The 18,569-nt window shown below is 42.7% G+C and overlaps 2 protein-coding genes and 1 pseudogene across 43 annotated transcripts in view; 1 reads left to right on the top strand and 2 right to left on the bottom strand.

The window, feature by feature from the left end:
- CCDC148 (coiled-coil domain containing 148) overlaps positions 1 to 1,167 on the bottom strand; it is a 314,500-nt gene extending 313,333 nt beyond the window's left edge. For 2 of the 3 annotated variants that reach the window (XM_051849516.3, XM_089328306.1), the window contains exon 1: positions 844 to 1,012. In XM_051849516.3, the coding sequence (XP_051705476.3) occupies positions 844 to 868 (25 nt within the window). In that variant the 5' untranslated portion in view covers positions 869 to 1,012. Of the gene's footprint in view, positions 1 to 843 lie in introns of all 3 variants that reach the window. The other variant, XM_051849517.3, reaches the window with a different exon arrangement.
- LOC149127409 (uncharacterized) lies at positions 1,134 to 2,126 on the bottom strand (annotated as a pseudogene).
- Positions 1,520 to 18,569, top strand: part of PKP4 (plakophilin 4) — a 257,836-nt gene continuing 240,786 nt past the window's right edge. For 25 of the 40 annotated variants that reach the window (XM_070070834.2, XM_017342867.4, XM_051849505.3 and 22 more), the window contains exon 1: positions 1,520 to 1,658. The gene's annotated coding sequence lies outside the window, so the exon portion shown is untranslated. Of the gene's footprint in view, positions 1,659 to 2,082; positions 2,768 to 18,569 lie in introns of those variants that run through there. The other 15 variants (XM_089328296.1, XM_070070832.2, XM_089328295.1 and 12 more) reach the window with 9 other exon arrangements.

Raw genomic sequence — 18,569 nt, 5'->3', positions numbered from 1 at the left:
ACAGTAGTTAGACATATGTAGCTTACACACACATTAATCTGTTTCTCTCAACAAAGTATTTGTAATTTCCAAAATCCTATCAAACCTTTTCACACAATATGGTTCATATAAATCGAGGGGCAGTAGCACAGTCTTCTTACTAAAGAGATGAGTGTAAAAATGGCAAAATCGCACACAGGAACCTACGAATATCAGGGGCCATAAGCTAATGCAAAGTCATGTTTAAATACTTAACGTATCCACTAAGCCCTAGTTTAACAGGTGGTCATTAAATAAGAAAGTTATTGACCAATACCAACTGGTATTGACAAGCTAGCACAAAGTGACTTTAAATGAAAATGGCATTCTTTATTAAAGCTGAAGGCTTTTGCTTGTGCACAGATCACGCCTCCGTTGGTTTCTTTGTCAAATTTAGAGATACACTGGAAAACATAAAACAGAATCCATCAAGCGTAATCTCGTTCCTTTCCTCTCTTGTGAAATCATCAGAAGGCGTGAAGGATGGGCTCTGTCACTTGGCCCTTTCTCCAGCCTGTAACCTCTGAGGGAAAACCGCCTTTACCTGTCAAATTCACAGCGCAGAGCCGTTTAACACGTAGGCGTCCGTGGGGGAGAGCAGAGAACGCACTAAACTACCTGTTGACCCTTTCGCATCCATCATACCTTCCGTCAGCCTGCTTCCTCACTAACATACCAGCCGAAGGAAAATTCTCCTTTGGGTCTCCTTTGAGGAGGGCTCTCAGGGAAAGGGGAGTGGTCGAGAAGAATAAGCCTACGTAGAATTCAGGGGGCTCGGTGACGTCGGGAGGAAGCAGCTACGCAAAGGATGGGGTGCAAACTCACCTGGTGAAGCAGAAACTGCACACATTTCAAAGGTCAAAGGCCATTGCCTCAGGGGCTCCCCGGACGCAGGAAAAGTGAAACGCCCACTCCCGGACTCTCACCATCCAGGATTAAGTCTACGGTTGTCTCAGCCGTTCCTGCCTTGGACGCCAGGGATAAACCCTACCGCGCACAGTTGGGGTTGACAGGAAGGCAAAGCTAGAGCTGCCCCAGATTTCAGAACCAGCGCCCCGGAACCCCCTCGCACTCCTCCGCCCGGCCCCCTCCCGCGCCGGAGGCCAGAAACACCTTCATCTTCCCTCCCCACCTTCTCCAGGCCTTCTCGCTCTTCACAGCATCGGTCTCTATGGCGACCTGAAACCGTAGCCCCCATTGGCCCGTTCAATATGAGGGCCGGGCCAATGAGGAGGGCCAGCCTTCTCCTTCCGACCAATGGGGCTGGCGGGGAGCAGGTCCGGGGACGGCGGCGTGCTGACGTTCCCGGGAGCCTGGGGCTGGCCGGGCAGGCGGGCTGGCGGCTGGGCGGGCGGCGGCGGCGGCCTCTGGGCAGTAGAGGGGGCTCCGGGACTGAGTCCGTGTCGACGCCGGCCGCGGAGGCGGCACCATGGGCACGGGGTAGAGGGGCGAGTTGGCCACCGCCGCCACCGGGGGTGGTGGGAGAGCCGCTCCGGGGGAGGGGGCGGGTGGGGGAGGGAGGGGCGGGCGGCCGCTCGGCCGCGGCACTTTTTTAATTTTTTCGGGTGTCGCAGCGGCGACCCCTCGGCGCGGATGTCCCTGATCCCTGGAGCGACGACGGCCGCTGCCTGACCTGGAAAGTAAGTGCGCGGGCTCGCGGGAGGGCACGGAGACTCCTGCCCCCGAGACCTCCGGACCTGCCGGCCGCGGGGCCGGGCGCCTCCCTCCCGTTACTCCGTCCCCAGCGCCTCGCGGCCGCCTCGGCTTTCCTGCCCCGCCTCGTGTTCTTGCCGGCACTCGCCTGCCTGCTCCCCTCCCCCTCAGCGGGCGCACAAGTTTCACCCTCCATTTGCTTTTCCCGGTGATTACTCTGCCCGGGTCTCCGGTCCGCGCCGCACGCGACCCCTCCCCACGTTGCGCCTTTCGGCTCCGGAGCACCCCCTGCCCCGAACTTGAGAGCGCCGTGCCGAGATCTCCTGGACCAGCGCCCGGCGGCTTCCTCGCTCCTGCCGCCTGGCTCGCCGCCCCGCGCCCCCGACACCCCGGGGCGCCCGCCTTCCCCCTGTCCCCGGGGCCGGCCGGCAGCTCCTAGTGCCCCGAGCCTGCATGCTGGCCCCGAACCCTTCCTCTCACGGCCCCTGCTGCCTGCGCTTGCCGTCTCGTGTTTGTTTGCCCCAGAGGCCCCTACTCCTGCGGGTCGAGAGCTCCCCGCCACCTTCGGTCCAGTGCGCCCCTCTCCTCGCCGCCTGTCCTCACGCTGCACCCTCGCGGCTCCCCAGCCCCGAGCCCCCAGGCTGCCCTCCTGCGCCGCCACCTTCTCCTCTGCTTGCCCAGAGTTGAAGCAGGGCTGCGGCACCCTCGGGCGGGTCGGGTGTTCCTGTCCGCCCTGTCGTCTCCCCTTTCCCCCGCTACCCGGGCGGCGAGGAGGCAACCGACGGGGCCAGGATTTGGCTGCGTGTTGGCCGAGTGCGACAAAACAGCGAGCGCGGGCAGTGGAGGCGCCGCGGCGGTGGTGGCCGCTCGGGGCGCACGGTAGTCAGGTGTGTGTGTGTGTGTGTGTGTGTGTGTGTGTGTGTGTGTGTCCAGGGAGCGACGCGCGCTGCCAGCTTCTAGGCTGGCGACAGATTGTGCTGGAATGCGAGGAATGCCTCAGGGGCAGAGTCCGGGCGGCCCGCCGCGGCCGCACTAGCCCCTTCCCGGCCCAGCTCTCGCCGCGCAGCCAGAGGTCACCGGAGCATCTTCAGAGCTGGTGAGCCTCCTTCCACTCTTCGGCTCCCCTTGCCTCTCCATGCGGCAGAGAGGAAACGCGATGGTTCTTTGGGGCGCCAGCTAGCCTTTCCCGTGGGCTTTTACTGCATTGGTCTCCGGGACTGTGAATTTGCGGCCGATGGTGGTGCAGCCAAGGTTATTAATCGTTGCACAGTCTCTGCAAGTTTGGTTTGTGGGGTTTGGATAGCGCCTGGTTTTTGCTAGGATTTTTCTGAAAACCTGCAGGAACTGGGGGCCAAAGGTTCTTGGAGTAATGAGCTTGCAGCCAACATTTTTTAGCTCTGACCCAAAATGCCTGTTAGTGCTCATGGACAGGGATGAACTGCAAGAGAGAGCTTGAATGCAACACTTTGCTGTCCTCTAAGAATTGGAATTTTTTTGCCCTCATCATACTGGGCTGTGTTTAGACTTCGTATAATACGTAATGAATAGAAACAGAGAAGCAGTGTTTGGTCAGCGATGGGACAGATAGAACTGTCTGGTACAGTTAAATTTGGGGCGTGTCAGTTACCGCTGGAAGTAACCTGGGGACACCACAATCATGTATATTTCAAGATGTAATTTGTTAGTGGGGGTCACAGTTTTTCTTGTTTTCTGAGTTTGAAAGATAAATGTAGTCCTATAACTTTTAAAGAATAGTGTTATTCATATGTAAAATTAGTGAAGGCTAGCATGCATTTTAATGCAGAAAAGCAAAATGTAGACATAAAGATGCTTCCCTAGAATTAGACTTGCATTTTTTTTAAAAAGAGAAAGTAGAAGAATGCTTTTTCTTTTTAATGCAGTGTATTGCTATGGAAGTATCTTCAATTCTGGTACCTGTGAAGCAGTTATGGAAAATGGCAACATGAAAATGACAGCAATCAATGTTGGAAATAAGTGCATCTGGATGTTGAAAAGCATACTATGTATGCTTTTATTTGACACAGTTTTCTTTGGAGATTGCATTTACTGAAAGCCTCTGTAGCTGGTTATTTTGTATCAGATTTAGTAAAATAATAATGTCAGTTGCCCAACCAATCAGCAGTCTTGCATCCTTTACTTTGTGTCAATCAAGGGCACTGAAAAGTATACGATGAGAGCCTTTTGGTAAACGACCCAAAGGTAAAGGAAAATAGAAAATGAAATACTTTATATCCCGTAATGTTCATCTTTTGGTTGCTGTGTTATTTTTTTAGGTAAGTCTATAATCGGTGAAGCTTCTAATTTTGAGGTTTAATTTGTGTGGAGTAACACTGTAGAGGATATTGAGAGGTGTTTATGAATGCCAACAGGAAACTTTTATTATGTAACAATATCAAATTACAACAGAATTTAACATGTGTTGGTTTGATTTGAAGTCGAGATTAGAAAGCAAAAGCAAATTGAGTTTCTCTGCTGCATTCAAAATTCGAAAACCTGTTCAATTGTATAGATTCTCTCTCTCTCCTCTCTCTCTCTCTATAAATATATATATATATATATGCATAATTGACTTGCAGATAGTTTACCTGCCTCGGGTAAAGGTAGGCTTCTAATTAGAAATACATTGTGTTTGTTAAAGATATTTGAAAAGGGGAAGCTTTTAAACTGATAAACCTTCACAATTGAAAACATTAGACCATGTTTTGATTAAAGTGCATTGTTGCCCCACCCCCTATTATTACATAAGGAGAGGGTGCTGCATTTGGTGTCTTGTGTGTTACCACTGAAGAGTCTAAGTTGGGAAAACTAAGTATTCAGTTATCTTTATTCTTACCTATACTGTTTTGGGAGGGACATGGGGAGCAGAACTTGTAATGTGAAGCATAAGACAGAAGGGAAGAAGAAAATAGTGGTAAATGTCTTTCAACCAGAAAAATAATAAATTATTGCTGCATTTACTAGCTGAATAAATCTAATTCTGTGAATAGTTCTGATGTGTTTGAATTCAAAGAAACTACTATCAAATTCAGTTTAATAAAAAAAGTTAGCAATTATATGACCTTGAGCACTTGGATTAAACCTATATTAATTCAGAATTGCAATTTTCCTTCTTTTCTGATCTGTGCAAATTGGCAAACTGACCTAACATAACAATTTGAAATTCACTTTAATTAATTTTTAAAAATCCAATTATTGCCAATTTGTAAACTAAATAATTCCCATGTTGATAACTGGGGATTGATTTTAGTAGAGAATTCTCATACCCTGGGTGATGCCAACCATCTGGTAAGCACAGTCCTTTACTAAAGCCTTTGAAGTACTAAGCTGTTTTACGAATGCTTTGTCTTTTTTTCAATCAAGAGGAAACTCCCTACTTTGCTTGATTTTTTTTTTTTTTTTTTGACAGGCAGAGTGGACAGTGAGAGAGAGAGACAGAGAGAAAGGTCTTGCTTTTGCCGTTGGTTCACCCTCCAATGGCCACCGCGGCCAGCGCACCGCGCTGATCTGATGGCAGGAGCCAGGTCCTTATCCTGGTCTCCCATGGGGTGCAGGGCCCAAGCACTTGGGCCATCCTCCACAGCACTCCCTGGCCACAGCAGAGAGCTGGCCTGGAAGAGGGGCAACCGGGACAGAATCCGGCGCCCCGACCAGGACTAGAACCCGGTGTGCCGGCGCCGCAAGGCGGGGGATTAGCCTAGTGAGCCGCGGCGCCGGCCTACTTTGCTTGATTCTAAAATGAACATCCTATCTTCATTCATAACTGGAAGAAAGAGTGGTGGTTGTTCTGGGATTTTCTATAGCATATATATCCATGGAATTATCTGTCACTTTGGGAAGTTGCCTGCAGCCTCCAGTGTACTGGGAGATAGTTGCTTCTTCAGTGTGCTAAACCATTTCTTGGTGACTTTCTTGCAGTGAAGAGGGAAGAATCAGAAACAATCCATTAGGTATGTTAGGAGAATTAAATACCTATTTTATGCCAGACTATAGTAACAATAGTTGCAGAGAAGAGAGTAGGGGCAAAGAGCACAGTTTTTAGGATATGTGGTTGCAAAGCTGCATACACTGCCAGGAAGTAGTAATAGCGATCAGTAGGTCAGTTTGATGCCACCAGTAAGAAATACCATGCTTAGGAGATAGGGCCTTCAGTTGCTAAGACAATATGGGTGCTTGCTGGTTTCCCAACAGTCAAACGGTTCACATATCATCAATTTAATAATGCAGTGGAATTACCTTAATCTTTTGGGGCTGTGCTACCTGTACTAAATTGGAGGTGTCAGATGATGGTGCTCTTCAATTAAACTTAGAAGTGGTTTGGACGTTTCATTCATCATTTGACCAAATTGTTTTTTTCTTTTCATAACTTGAATATTCTTTTATTTGATATACCAATGAATGTTGGCTACATCACTGATCATTTTATAAATAGTCCTGATGACACTGTAGATTGTTATGATTCTGTTTTTTTAAAATATTTTACTTATGTATTTGAGAGATAGTTACAGTGAGTGGGAGAGACAGAGAGAAAGGTCTTCCATCTGCTGGTTCACTCCCCAAATGACCGCAATGATCGAAGCTGAGCTGATCCAAAGCCAGGATTTAGAAGCTTCCTCCTGGTCTCCCACACAGGTTCAGGGGCCCAAGTGCTTGGGCCATCTTACACTGCCTTCCCAGGCCATAGCAGAGAGCTGGATCAGAAGAGGAGCTGCTGAGACTAGAACCGGCATCCATATGGGATGCTGGCGCTACATGCAGAGGATTAACTTACTGCGCCACAGTGCCAGCCCCCATGATTCATTTCTAATGATTCGTTGCAGATGATAAAATATCATTAGCTATTGGGTTATACAATTTTAATGCTATAAAAATATGAATTAAAATATGGAAGTGTCTGAGTTATTTTAAGTCATGGCACGTGAAGCAGTTTTTGTTGGGTGGGTGCCAGTGCCTGTCAACAGGTGCTGTTATCATATAGTCCTCACAAACTCCACAAGTCACCATGAAGAGTAGGCACAGAGTAGGCCAGGGGAAACAGGAACCCTCTTTCTGTGATGGCCAAGATGTATTTGACTTCTAGATATCCTGTATTAAGTAGAAATTCAGTTAGTTGCAAATATCCAAAGGTGTTCATCCCACTCCCCCTTCCCTGCACTGCCACTGCTATCATTACCACATCTGTCTGCTCTCAGAGGCAGAGGAAGCCCCCTTTCAGGGGACTGAGGACCACTGACCAAAACTGTAGATGTGGTATCTTGTATTCCAGGTGAAACTTAGATTAGGAATGGGTTTTGCCATACAAATACTACATATGCAAGTTCAGTAAACTGTGTGATTGAAGTGGGGCTATCAGAATACTCTCCCAGCTTTCAGGGCCTGTCCTGTGAAAACTTAGAATGCAGTTTTTCATAAAAACCCACACTCCACTTACAAATATACTTTGGATGGGTGGTTCCTGAAATTCTTATCCATTTTAGGCTTTCTCTTAAATTGCAAACATGAAGATGGTGAAAAAAAAAAAAAAAAAAGACCCCAAACTAGTACTCAGGCAATCTGCCACTAACTATTATCTTGACAAACCATTGAACATTTGGGTGATGGCATCCTCCTTTCTAAAAAATGCAGAATTTGGATTATGTTGAACTAAGTTACATTTCAGCTCCAGATTCCTGAAGCCCTCAGTGTCTTATTTTTTTCAGGAAGAAAAAAGTTATCTAAGCATGCATATTCATAGTACATAGTCAATCTTGTTCCTCCTTGTATGCCAAATCATAGCAACAAGGAAATTGGAGTTTTCTTTTGAAACTTCTGAACCTCATTCATGTTCATTTTATTTGGAAGTAAGGGGAAGGAGTAAAGTGTGCAGTGTTTTCATGGTGTTGCTCTCTGCCCCCAGCCCATCCAAGATTGACACAGTTTAGGCCAGGGAAGGGCTTTGGGCTTTCACAAGTGGCAGGCACGCAGTGAGGTGTCATGGTTAGCAGCTCGGCTGTCAGGGATCAATTCTGGCACTGCAACTTGCTAGCTGTGTAACTTGGCAAATTATGTAATCTTTTTGGATCTCATTTTGCTTATCTATAAAAGTGAGTGATGGAAGTATCCACTTTGTATGGTTGCTGTGAGGATTAAGTGAGTTAATCCATGCATGGCACTTATAAACAGGGCCTGGCCCAAGGCCAGCAGTTAATACATTTAAGTCATTACTCTTATTCTTACATTATGTTGTTTTATGATGCTTTTGGCAGCGTGTATTGTATGTGAGGCAAGTTATTGGCTTGCTTTCTGTGGGTTTAGTCAAAATAATTATGGATTTTTATAGAATATTTCAGGGAAAAGATAAACTACTGAAGAAAAATTATTATGAGTTTGATAGTCTGGAAGAGATTGTCTACAAAGGAGAGAATCCAGCAAGATAATTAAGGACTTTTTAAAATAGAGATGTAGTTTCTTTTGGTAGGCAATGCTTAGGCATTAAGCACCACTAACCAACAAGTTGTAGGAGGTGTGAGTAAACACACCTTAACAAAGTGTTACTTTTAAAAGCTGAAAACTGATAGTATTACCATGTAAGAGTATTATCTTGCAGAAGAGAAACACTTGCAAAAGGTGAAACATACATTTTGCATATGTATGCAATTGTTGCAATTGTTAATTCTGGGTAGTAGTCATTTGGCACAATGTCTTTGCTAGTTAGTCAATGTGCAAAAAATTGTTAGAGTGTTGATTATTTAACACCATTTGCCCAAATGCTGCTTATAAATTAACTCATTAAGCTGTCTTTTCTGTCTGAAATTAATCATTTTTTGTTTGTTTCATTTTGTTTTTAAGTGAATGCTTGAGATCAGGATGCTGACAAAGCAAGGAAGGAAATCTTGGAAAGGGGGGAGGGCAGGTGTTATTGTGCAGCACATACCATTTCAGAATGTTTGTGATCAAGTCCTGCTTGGCTTCTAATCCAGCTTCCTGTTAATGCATTCTGAGAGGCATCAGAAGATAGCCAAAGTACTTGGGTACCTGCCACCCTTGTGGGAGACCCAGATGGAGTTCCTGGCTCCTGGCTTCAGCCTGGCCCACGCCTAGCTGCTGTTGAGGGAATTTGAGGAGCAAACCAGACAGACAAGATCCCTCTGTCCCACCTTCTCATCCCTCTTTGTCACTCTGACTTTCAAATAATTTAAAAAACAAAAACAAAGAACTTAAAACAGTAGGGAGGCTTGGGAGATGTTGATATAAACCAGTAGTCAATCATTTAACAGATATCTGGAGACTTTAGTTCTAGTCCTGGCTTTGCTGCTAGGCAGGTGTGTATCCCTTGAGCAAATCAGTTGATTTCCGTGGGCTAGTTTTCTTATCTGTAAAATGAAGGAGTTGGACTTGATGCTCTCTGGAGCCCATCTAGTACTTTGCTTTTGCCATTTCTTAGAACATCAAGCATTCTCTTTTCATTGCATTTTTTCCTCATCAAGAATGTCCTGACTTTTCAAGAATTTATTGCAATTTACCTTTTGGGATAAATGGAGAAAGTTGAAGTTGTTTACCTGAAATTCTCAGTCTCTGAAAATAGAAGTGTTGCATTCCCATGAACACATGATCTGAGGATCCCCTGGGCTCTTCAACATGAAAATAAGCAGGAGCTGAGCAGTGCATTCTGATGGGTGCTTCACATCTCACATTGTGCCACAGCCATGCCCTGCAGGGCTCATTTGTTCACCATGTGCTTGTGCCCATTGGAGGCTTCACTCTGAGACAGAATTTCCGAGAAGTTGGGTGGAAACAGAAGAGGAGTTACAATGGTAGTTAGTGGGGACTAGAATCTTAAAATGAGAAAGGCCCAACTCATCATTTGCCTGCATGGCAGGTGTGTATCCTGCCATTTGTCCTCAAGGAAATTCAACAACTGAGACAAAGTTGTTCATCTGAAAATATATTTTCTATGAATACTTAAGTTCATGGGAACTCAATGATCCAGATTTCATGGGATATGGGTAATTTTTCAACTCTAATTTTTACATATAGACAGCCTACCAGTGCTGTGAAAATGTTTCAACAGGATGATTTTTTTTTTTTTTTTTTTTTTTTTTTTTTGGGACAGGCAGAGTTAGACAGTGAGAGAGAGAGAGAGAAAGGTCTTCCTTCCATTGGTTCACCCCCTCAATCAATGGCCACTACAGCCGGTGCTGCGCCGATCTGAAGCCAGGAGCCAGGTGCTTCCTCCTGGTCTCCCTTGCGGGTGCAGGGGCCCAAGCACTGGGCCATCCTCCACTGCACTCCCGGGCCACAACAGAGAGCTGGACTGGAAGAGGAGCAACTGGGACTAGAACCCGGCGCCCATATGGGATTCCAGCGTTGCAGACGGAGGATTCACCAAGTGAGAGGATGAATTTTTTAAACTCAGATTTGTACTCTTCTAGAAGAAGAAAAATAATAATTTAAAAAATTAAGTGAAGACAGTTTCCTCCTAGATCTGTTCTTTCTCACCAGGGAGTTTTGAATGTACATAGAACTTATATAAACATTTATGTCCACAAAATAGTAATTTCATTTGCTAATGTAGTAAGTCTACTGCTTTCAAAGGAATCAGTTATATTGCTAATATATACAATAATCAGTGAGTTGTCAGAGCCATGACCAGAGCAGGCACTTGAACAGCCTTTTTCAGTTTCCATACCTTCATGAGAATCTTACACAGTCATATAAAATGAAAGCCAGTAATAACCATTTTGCAGTGAAATACATCATGTATTCTGACACGGTGCCTTAAATTGAGTGGACAGCAAGGACTGATCTAATGAGAGATAACTTATTCTTCGCTGCCACCAGATTTGTAAGTGAGGGGATGGTAGACAAATTGTGCTTCAGATACTCAAACTTGCTGGAGTCCTACTGAGTGTGAGTTACTGTGTTCTATTTCAGTATATCTTATTTTAAAGTGATTCATTTTAGTTTATTTCAACCAACATTCATCAGTCCCCTGCTCTATATCAGACTCTTTGCTAAGCCTTGTACCCAAAAAGGGATTTTATAATCTGTTGGATTCAGTAATGTCTCTGTCTTTAAGAAATTCATGGTAAACTTTACAATATAATTGGGGAAGATAAGGCACTTGAACTGGGAAAGATGGTCATAGACACTTTGCTGTGTAAAGAAATAGGTGCAATTATTCTACAGGTGTTTAGGATGAGCTATAAACTGAGTAGCTTTTAGTTCATACTCCTGCTTTTTTAGGTGTTTGTAAGTTGATTAGTTACCTGAATCTAAACAGATAGGTGCCACCACCACCACTACCATTGGCTTTCTTTGCAAAGAGCCTGCATCTGAAAATGATAACGTGGTAATTTTGAAGCAGGTTATAATCATGAACTTGATTATTCTCTTGAAACACTTTATCATGTAGCCTATGTAAAATAATGTATCATAATGAAAATACATTATTTATGAAGAACGGTGGTTTAATGCCTGAAGACTTGCCATTTTAGTACTTATTTTTATTTTCATCTAGCAGTACCTTGGTTTATTGTGCTCTGTGCTTTTCTTTTATTCTTTATGCAATTTATGTGCCTTTATAAGTCCAAGCTTATTACTGAAAATATCCCATTCTTTTATGAGTAAACAGAAGAATGTTTTGAAAATCTCATGTGAAATTTGCTAGAATAAATGGGCTCTTTGAATCTTACATTGAATCTCATACTGACTGATGCACCAGTGGATTTTTACCACTTATTGTCAATTTGTCAGTGACTGAATGAGAAGCAAAGTCAGTTTTAACAAGGCAATGAATTGAGAATCAGAAAACCCAACTGTACTTTCACAAGTACTCCTATTATTTTGATACCTCTGCTAAATAATTCAGCTATTAAATGTCTAGCTCAGACTGTTGAAAGATGAAAAATAAGTGTCACTCTGAAATCTTCACATAGTGTATTGGCAAGCATCAACATTCCAAAATAGCATTAGGAACTTTGAAGACACTATTCTATAGAAACGATAAATCTGTAAATCCACCTTCCTACAGGTCAACTTCTTGTCCCCTAACGTACTAACATCTGGTCTGTCTTTTTGCATGACTTAATCTTGACCACCTACTGATTCTTGTTACCATAAATGATTGAATTTTGAGTTCCACTTTGGGAGCACCTTTGTATATTTTCTCTTGGATATTCTTCTTTCTGCCTGATACCCATCCTCTATCTTTTTTTTTTTTTTTTTTTTTTTGGACAGGTAGAGTTATAGACTGTGTGAGAGAGAGAGAGAGAGAGAAAGGTCTTCCTTCTGTTGGTTCTTCCCCCCAAATGGCCAATATGGCTGGTGCTGCGCCCATCCGAAGCCAGGAGCCAGGTGCTTCCTCTTGGTCTCCCTTGCGGGTGCAGGGCCCAAACACTTGGGCCATCCTCCACTGCACTCCCGGGCCACAGCAGAGAGCTGGACTGGAAGAGGGGCAACCAGGACTAGAACTTGGTGCCCATATGGGATGCCAGTGCTGTAGGCGGAGGATTAACCAAGTGAGCCAGGGCGCTGCCACCCCCCCATCATTTTGTAAACTGCTTTGTAAACTAGTTCGAGACCCTTAATACCATTTATGATGCATGTTTCAAGGGAACAATTTCATTTGCCTTTTTAAAAAGTTGCCTTTGTAACACAACTCGCTAGATAAATAATTCATTATATCAAATTTCCTAGTAAAAACATTAATTAAAAAGTTTTAAACAAATTGATTCGTACTCATTTTAACCTTGATTGCCTAGATGATACCCACAGTGTGATGCCTATACATGATATTCTCTTTTCTTATAAGACTATTTACTTATTTGAAAGGCAGAATTACAGAGAGAGGAAGAGAGAGGAAGATCGCTGGTTCACTCCCCAGAAAGACCTCAACTGTGCTGATCTGGAGCCAGGAGCCAGGAGCTGCTTCTGGGTTTCCCACATGTGTGCAGGGCCCAAGCACTTGGGCCATCTTCCACTGCTTTCCCAAGTGATAAGCAGAGAGCTGAATCAGAAGAGGAGCAGCCAGGGCACAAACTGGCACCCATATGGGATGCTGGCACCACAGGCAGAGGCTTAGCCCACTATACCACAGCACCAGCCGCACATGATATTCTTTCAGACTATTCCTAGGCAGCCATCAGCACCAATACAAGCATGGCCAGGCTTTGGAAGAGGGACATTGAGGAAGCTGTATCCTTGCCTTTCGTGAGTTAGGACAGGGTGAGTATCCCTTACCAAAAACTGTGCAAATGTTTCAGATTTTCAAGCACTTTGTGTTTTTGAATTTAGGATGTTCAAGCTGTAATACATTTCGTCTAGTCAGCTGAAGATCTGAGAACAAAAGTAGTTGTAATTTAAAACACACACAGTTTTTCAAAGGAAAATTGTCATTAAATGCTAAGTTCTATAAAATCACATAAATGTTATGAATAGTAAAATATGAAGTGTCATAGTTATTTTGATCAAATGGGTTCAGTAGACTATTGCTTGGTTTTAATAATGTGGTTAGAAATGTTCTTACATTTGGTTGTCTCTCCCTCAGGTGATTACCTCAGGTAATTACCATGATAACAGTTGACAAACTCTGATTTTTTAAAATATATTTTGTGTAATTTTTAAAAAAAATATTTTATTCATGTGAGAGGCAAGGAGAATGTTCCTATTTTCTGGTTCATCGCCCAAATGCCCATAATGGCTGGGGCTAGGCCTCATGGTAACTAGAAGTTAGGAACTTGTTCCAGTTCTCCTGTGTGGGACAGGTATCCAACCACTTGAGCCTGCTGCCTCCCATGGTGCTCATCGGCAGGAAGCTGAAAATAGGGAGTGGAGCCAGGCACTCCCATATGGACTGCAGGTGCCCCTCATGGTGTTTTAACCATTACTCTGAATGCTCATCCCCAGTCTTACTGTGAAGTGATTACAGATTCACATGCAATTGCAAGAAATAATCCAAGGAGATCCCTTTACCTTTATGTAAAGGTACGCTGTACCCAGTTTCTCCCATTGCAAACAATCTTGCTAAACAGCCAGGATATTGACATTGATGTAATCAAGATCCCAAACGGTTCCACCACAAAGACCCCTCTTTTGCCCTTTTACAACTATGGCCCTGTATCTCTCCCACCCTCATCCCTCCTTAATCCTTGGCAACCATGAATTGTTCTTCATTTGTGTAATTTTGTCATTTAATGACTGTTATATAAACAAAACCATTCAATCTGTAATTTGTATTTTTTTAGCATAATTCTTTGGAGATCATGATCCAGGTTGCTGCATGTATGAATAGTCAGTTCTGCTTTATTACCAAGTAATATTCCAAAATATGATGTAGCACAGTTTATTTAACCATGACCTATTGTTTCTATTTTGTACCTATTACAAAAAGACCTATTATTAATGTGTACGTAGGTTTCTGTGTTAGCTTAAGTTTACATTTCTCTGGGAAAGTGCACAGGAATTAAATTACTGCATTAAATTATAATTTTCAAAGCTTTCATATAAAAATTATTCACTGACAGAGGCCTTAGTAATTCAGTCACTATTATTGATGTATTGGTGAACTAAAATAAAACTGTTTCAAAGATAGATTTTTAGCTTTGGTAGAACACAAAAACCTGTTTAGTAATCTTTTCCCTTTTGTTGCTGTTTTATAAATACTACTTCCTGTGAGTTGACTTACTTTTAACAAAACCTCAGCATTGATTTGAAGTAGAATTGTTAAAGTGGGTTTGTAACTTAACATCATGGTTTATTTTCTTGGTACTGTCATATTTTGTTTTCTTCTGGGGTAGCAGGCAAATTTACTTATAAGAATATTATGGTTTTTTTTAAAGATTTTATTTGAGTTTTATATTTTATAGAGTTATAGACAGAGGGAGAGACAGAGAGAAAGGTCTTCCTTCTGTTGGTTCACTCCCCCAAATGACTGCAACGGCTGGAGCTGTGCCAATCCAAAGCCAGGAGCCAGGTGCTACCTCTTGGTCTCCCATGCGGGTGCAGGGGCCCAAGGACTTGGGCCATCTTCTACTGCTTTTCCAGGCCATAGCAGAGAGCTGGATTGGAAGTGGAGCATCCTGGACTAGAACCGGTGCCCATATGGGATGCTGATGCCACAGGCAGAGGATTAACCCACTGTGTCATGGCGCTGGTCCCAAGAATATTATATTTAAAATGTAATTGTTAGTGCTGGCTCTTACAGAATTGTTTTTAAAGATTTTTAATTTATTTATTTGAGAGGTTGAGTTATAGACAGACAAAGAGAAATGTCTTCCATCCACTGGTTCACTCCGTATATGGCCGCAATGGCTGAAGCTGGGCTGATCTGAAGCCAGGAGCTTCTTCCTGGTTTCCCATTTGGGTGTAAGGGCCCAAGCATTTGGCCATCTTCTACTCCCTTCTCCAGCCATAAGTAGAGAGCTGGATTGGAAGAAGAGAAGCCAGGACATGAACTGGCTCCCATGGGATGCTGGTGCTGGAGAGGCTTTAGCCCACTATGCTTCAGTGCCAGCCCCCTCAAAATTTCACATATAGATAAGGTCATAGGTAATATTCATACCAAAAAATGCTTACTGTTCACCATGCTCACAAATTGGGGATGTAAATTGGGACAGTATCCTTGTCTGTGATTGGAATCAATCCACTTTCAGGTTAAAGCCAACAAATACACCTAATACTTTCAATGATTCTTTCCTAAAAGAAAAAAGACCATTTCTAATGAATGGTTTTCTAACCCCTCCCACCTTATTTAGCATGATTATTGTACATACTTTCTGTCTGAGAAAAATGTTGAAATAGTACTTAGCCTAAGTAAAGAGTTTGTAACATAATTTGATTAGTTGTTATTAATGTATTTTCTGTCTTGAAGGCCAGGTGCTTATTTTTGTAATGTAAAAGATCATCAGATTACTTTTAAAATTTTTATGTATTTTCATTTTTGTTTGAAAGGCAGAGAGAGTGACATCTTCCATCTGCTGTTTCACTCCCTACATGCCCACATCAACTGTGCCAGACCAAAGCCGGGATCTGGGAACTCAGTGCAGATATTCTATCTGGGTGGCAAGGCCCCAAGTATTTGAGACATCACTGCTGCCTCTCAGATAAACAATAGTAGCAGGAACTTGGATCTGAACTAGAGTATCCAAGACTAGAACCAGGCACTTTCTTCTGGGGTATGCATCCAAGTAACGACTTAACTGCTGCACCAATACCTGCCCCCACCATCAGACTATTTAAATAGTTTTATGTATTATTGTATATTGCTTATGTTCAGTATGATATTTTTTATTACAATTCATCATTCATCTGAAGCCATAGCCATCAAGATAAATTTTGACTCTGCAATCAATTTTAAAATATAGGTGTACAATAACATTTTTAATGTTGTGATTTTAGGAATTTGATTCCTTTTTTTATATTTGAATGATATAACCTTGCCCTTTGATTTCATAGAAATAGGATCTTCCCAACAGGTTTTCTATTTCGTGAAGGCTTTTCTACATGTTTTTCTTTGCCTGGTGAGTGCTTTTTCATTTTCAAGATCCAACTCACTGACCCCTCCTAGGAGAAGCCTTTCTAGACCTACTACAACCTTCCCCTGTGCTTTTCAGCCGTTTGCATGTAACTCTACTGTGAGCTGTTGTCACATTGCCTGCAGGTCATTTCTGGGTCTGTTTCCTGGCTATGTTGTAAGCCCTGCCCAGGTTAATGTGGTGTCATAGCTCTCATTGTAATTCCACAGCCTGACAATTGTTAAGCACCATATGCTTGCTTTGAGTGAATGGATTAATTAAATACTCTGTTTACAACTTTAGTTGTCTCTTTCTCCTCTAATCCTTCAGTGACTTCCCATTATTTACTCTGACGGATCACTTCCAGACTCATACCTACTATTTAAGAACCTTCATAGTGTAACCCTCATTACTGGCTTCCTGAAACTATGTATCAGCAAAACTTATCTCTGCTTCTTTCTGTTCCCTGCCTCCCCATACTCTGTTCAAATCTTTGCCATCCAACACCTAGTTCAAATCCTTCCTCTCCTGTGTGACCTTCTCAGACCATGCTGAAAACAGTGGTCCCTCATTCCACACATATCACTTCCTGTTCTCCAGCTTTTAATGATATATGACCCATTGTGGTATTCTGTTGTCATATTGGAACTTTAAAATATCTATTTGTTAACTTATCTTTTGTCAATGTCCTTTGAATATATTCTGTTTTCTTGAGAGAAGTATATTCATTGTCAGTGTCACTAAGAAAGTGGACATTATTCTTATTGGGGATTTTGGAGGGCAAAATCAACACATAATGTATACATATTGAGATGTAATCAAACATGCTGTCTCTCATTCATCCTTTGTTTGCTAGGCACCTATTATCTTCCATTCTTTGGTATGTGTCATTCAGATTTTTTGGAGACCTTATTTGCCAAAATAAGTTTCTTATCAGGTATATTTTACTTCCCTTCACTGTTGTCTTTTACTTTTATATAGTCCCGTCACTTATTCAAAGAATGAGAACGGTGACTGAGAAAACAAAGCTTTATTTCTTGAAATTTTTGTTTTAACCATGACATGTTTATATGTTTCAGAACATGTAGGATTGTGATATTGAATTTGGCACCATTGGCCTTATAACCTATTTAAATATTTTTTAAATGTCTTACTTCTAATTTTTTAAAAGACTTTTATTTATTTATTTACTTATTTGAGAGGTATAGTTACAAGAGAGAGGGAGAGACAGAGAGAAAGGTCTTCTACCCGCTGGTTCACTCCCCAAATGGCCCCAGTGGCCAGAGCTGGACTGACCTGAAGCCAGGAGCCAGCCTCTTCTGGGTCTCCCACGCAGGTGCAGAGGCTCAAGCACTTGGGCCATCTTCCACTGCTTTCCTAGGCCATAAGCAGAGAGCTGGATCAGAAGAGGAGCAGCGGGGACATAAAGGATGCTGGCACCACAGGCAGAGCCTTACCCTACTGCACCACAGCGCTGACCCTTATTTAACTATTTTAAAAGTTGAGTTCCATGTTTGTAGTAGCCAGATTTCAAGTGGTAAATAGCACACATGGCAGTGCTACAGTGTAATAGGCAGGCATGGAACATTGCAGAAAGTTGTATGGGATCTGGTAAAGAGAGTAGCTGGGACTAGTTATACATAACATAATAACATTGCAGATTCTTTTAGAGTAACCAAGCAAAATAATAGTTTTACAATTTAGAAAGTAGTTATATTAATACTCATTTAATCCATTCAGTAACTGTAAAATAGGTGGTACATTACCTTTATTTCACAGGCAAGGAAATTAAAATTAGGAGAGTCACAGTGAAGAATAAAAAGAGTTGGTAACTCTTTTTAAAGGGTATTAAAATATCCCAGAAGTTCAGTTTGTGGTCCAGGATTCCATACTGAAATGAAACAGCACTAAAAGAGAAAAAACCTTTTCCACACTCACATCACTGACACCACATGTGTGGGGTTTTCCCATCACAGTAAGCATCTCCAATTCTCCAGACACCAACTGGGTGACCTACAATTCAGTTCCCACACTCACTGCATGCAAAAAGACTCACAATGGTTGTTCCTGGATTCAAAGAAGCTCTTGTGTGAGCAAGTGTGGACTAAGAGCAAATACCATGGCAAATGATGCTCCTCTCACATCTATCACTGAGGAAGTTACAGGATTTCAGGAATCCTATACCAGGATCTGAGATAGAGAGACCAAATATGTATTCCTTAAAACCAAATAAGACTATATATTTGATTAATGAATTATGCAAAGCGTTTAATGTACAAAATCAAAATGTGTTATTTTTCACTTAAGATTTTTCTTTTTTTTATTGCTGTTGAACTTATCTGCTGACATTTTTGAGTGAAATTCTATGAATTCTCATCAGTACCCATT

This window comes from Oryctolagus cuniculus, chromosome 3, assembly GCF_051225735.1.
Source record: "Oryctolagus cuniculus isolate XC-2025 breed Fujian yellow rabbit chromosome 3, ASM5122573v1, whole genome shotgun sequence".
Classification (NCBI taxonomy): Eukaryota; Metazoa; Chordata; class Mammalia; order Lagomorpha; family Leporidae; genus Oryctolagus; species Oryctolagus cuniculus.
This window is presented reverse-complemented; position numbering and strand designations above follow the sequence as displayed.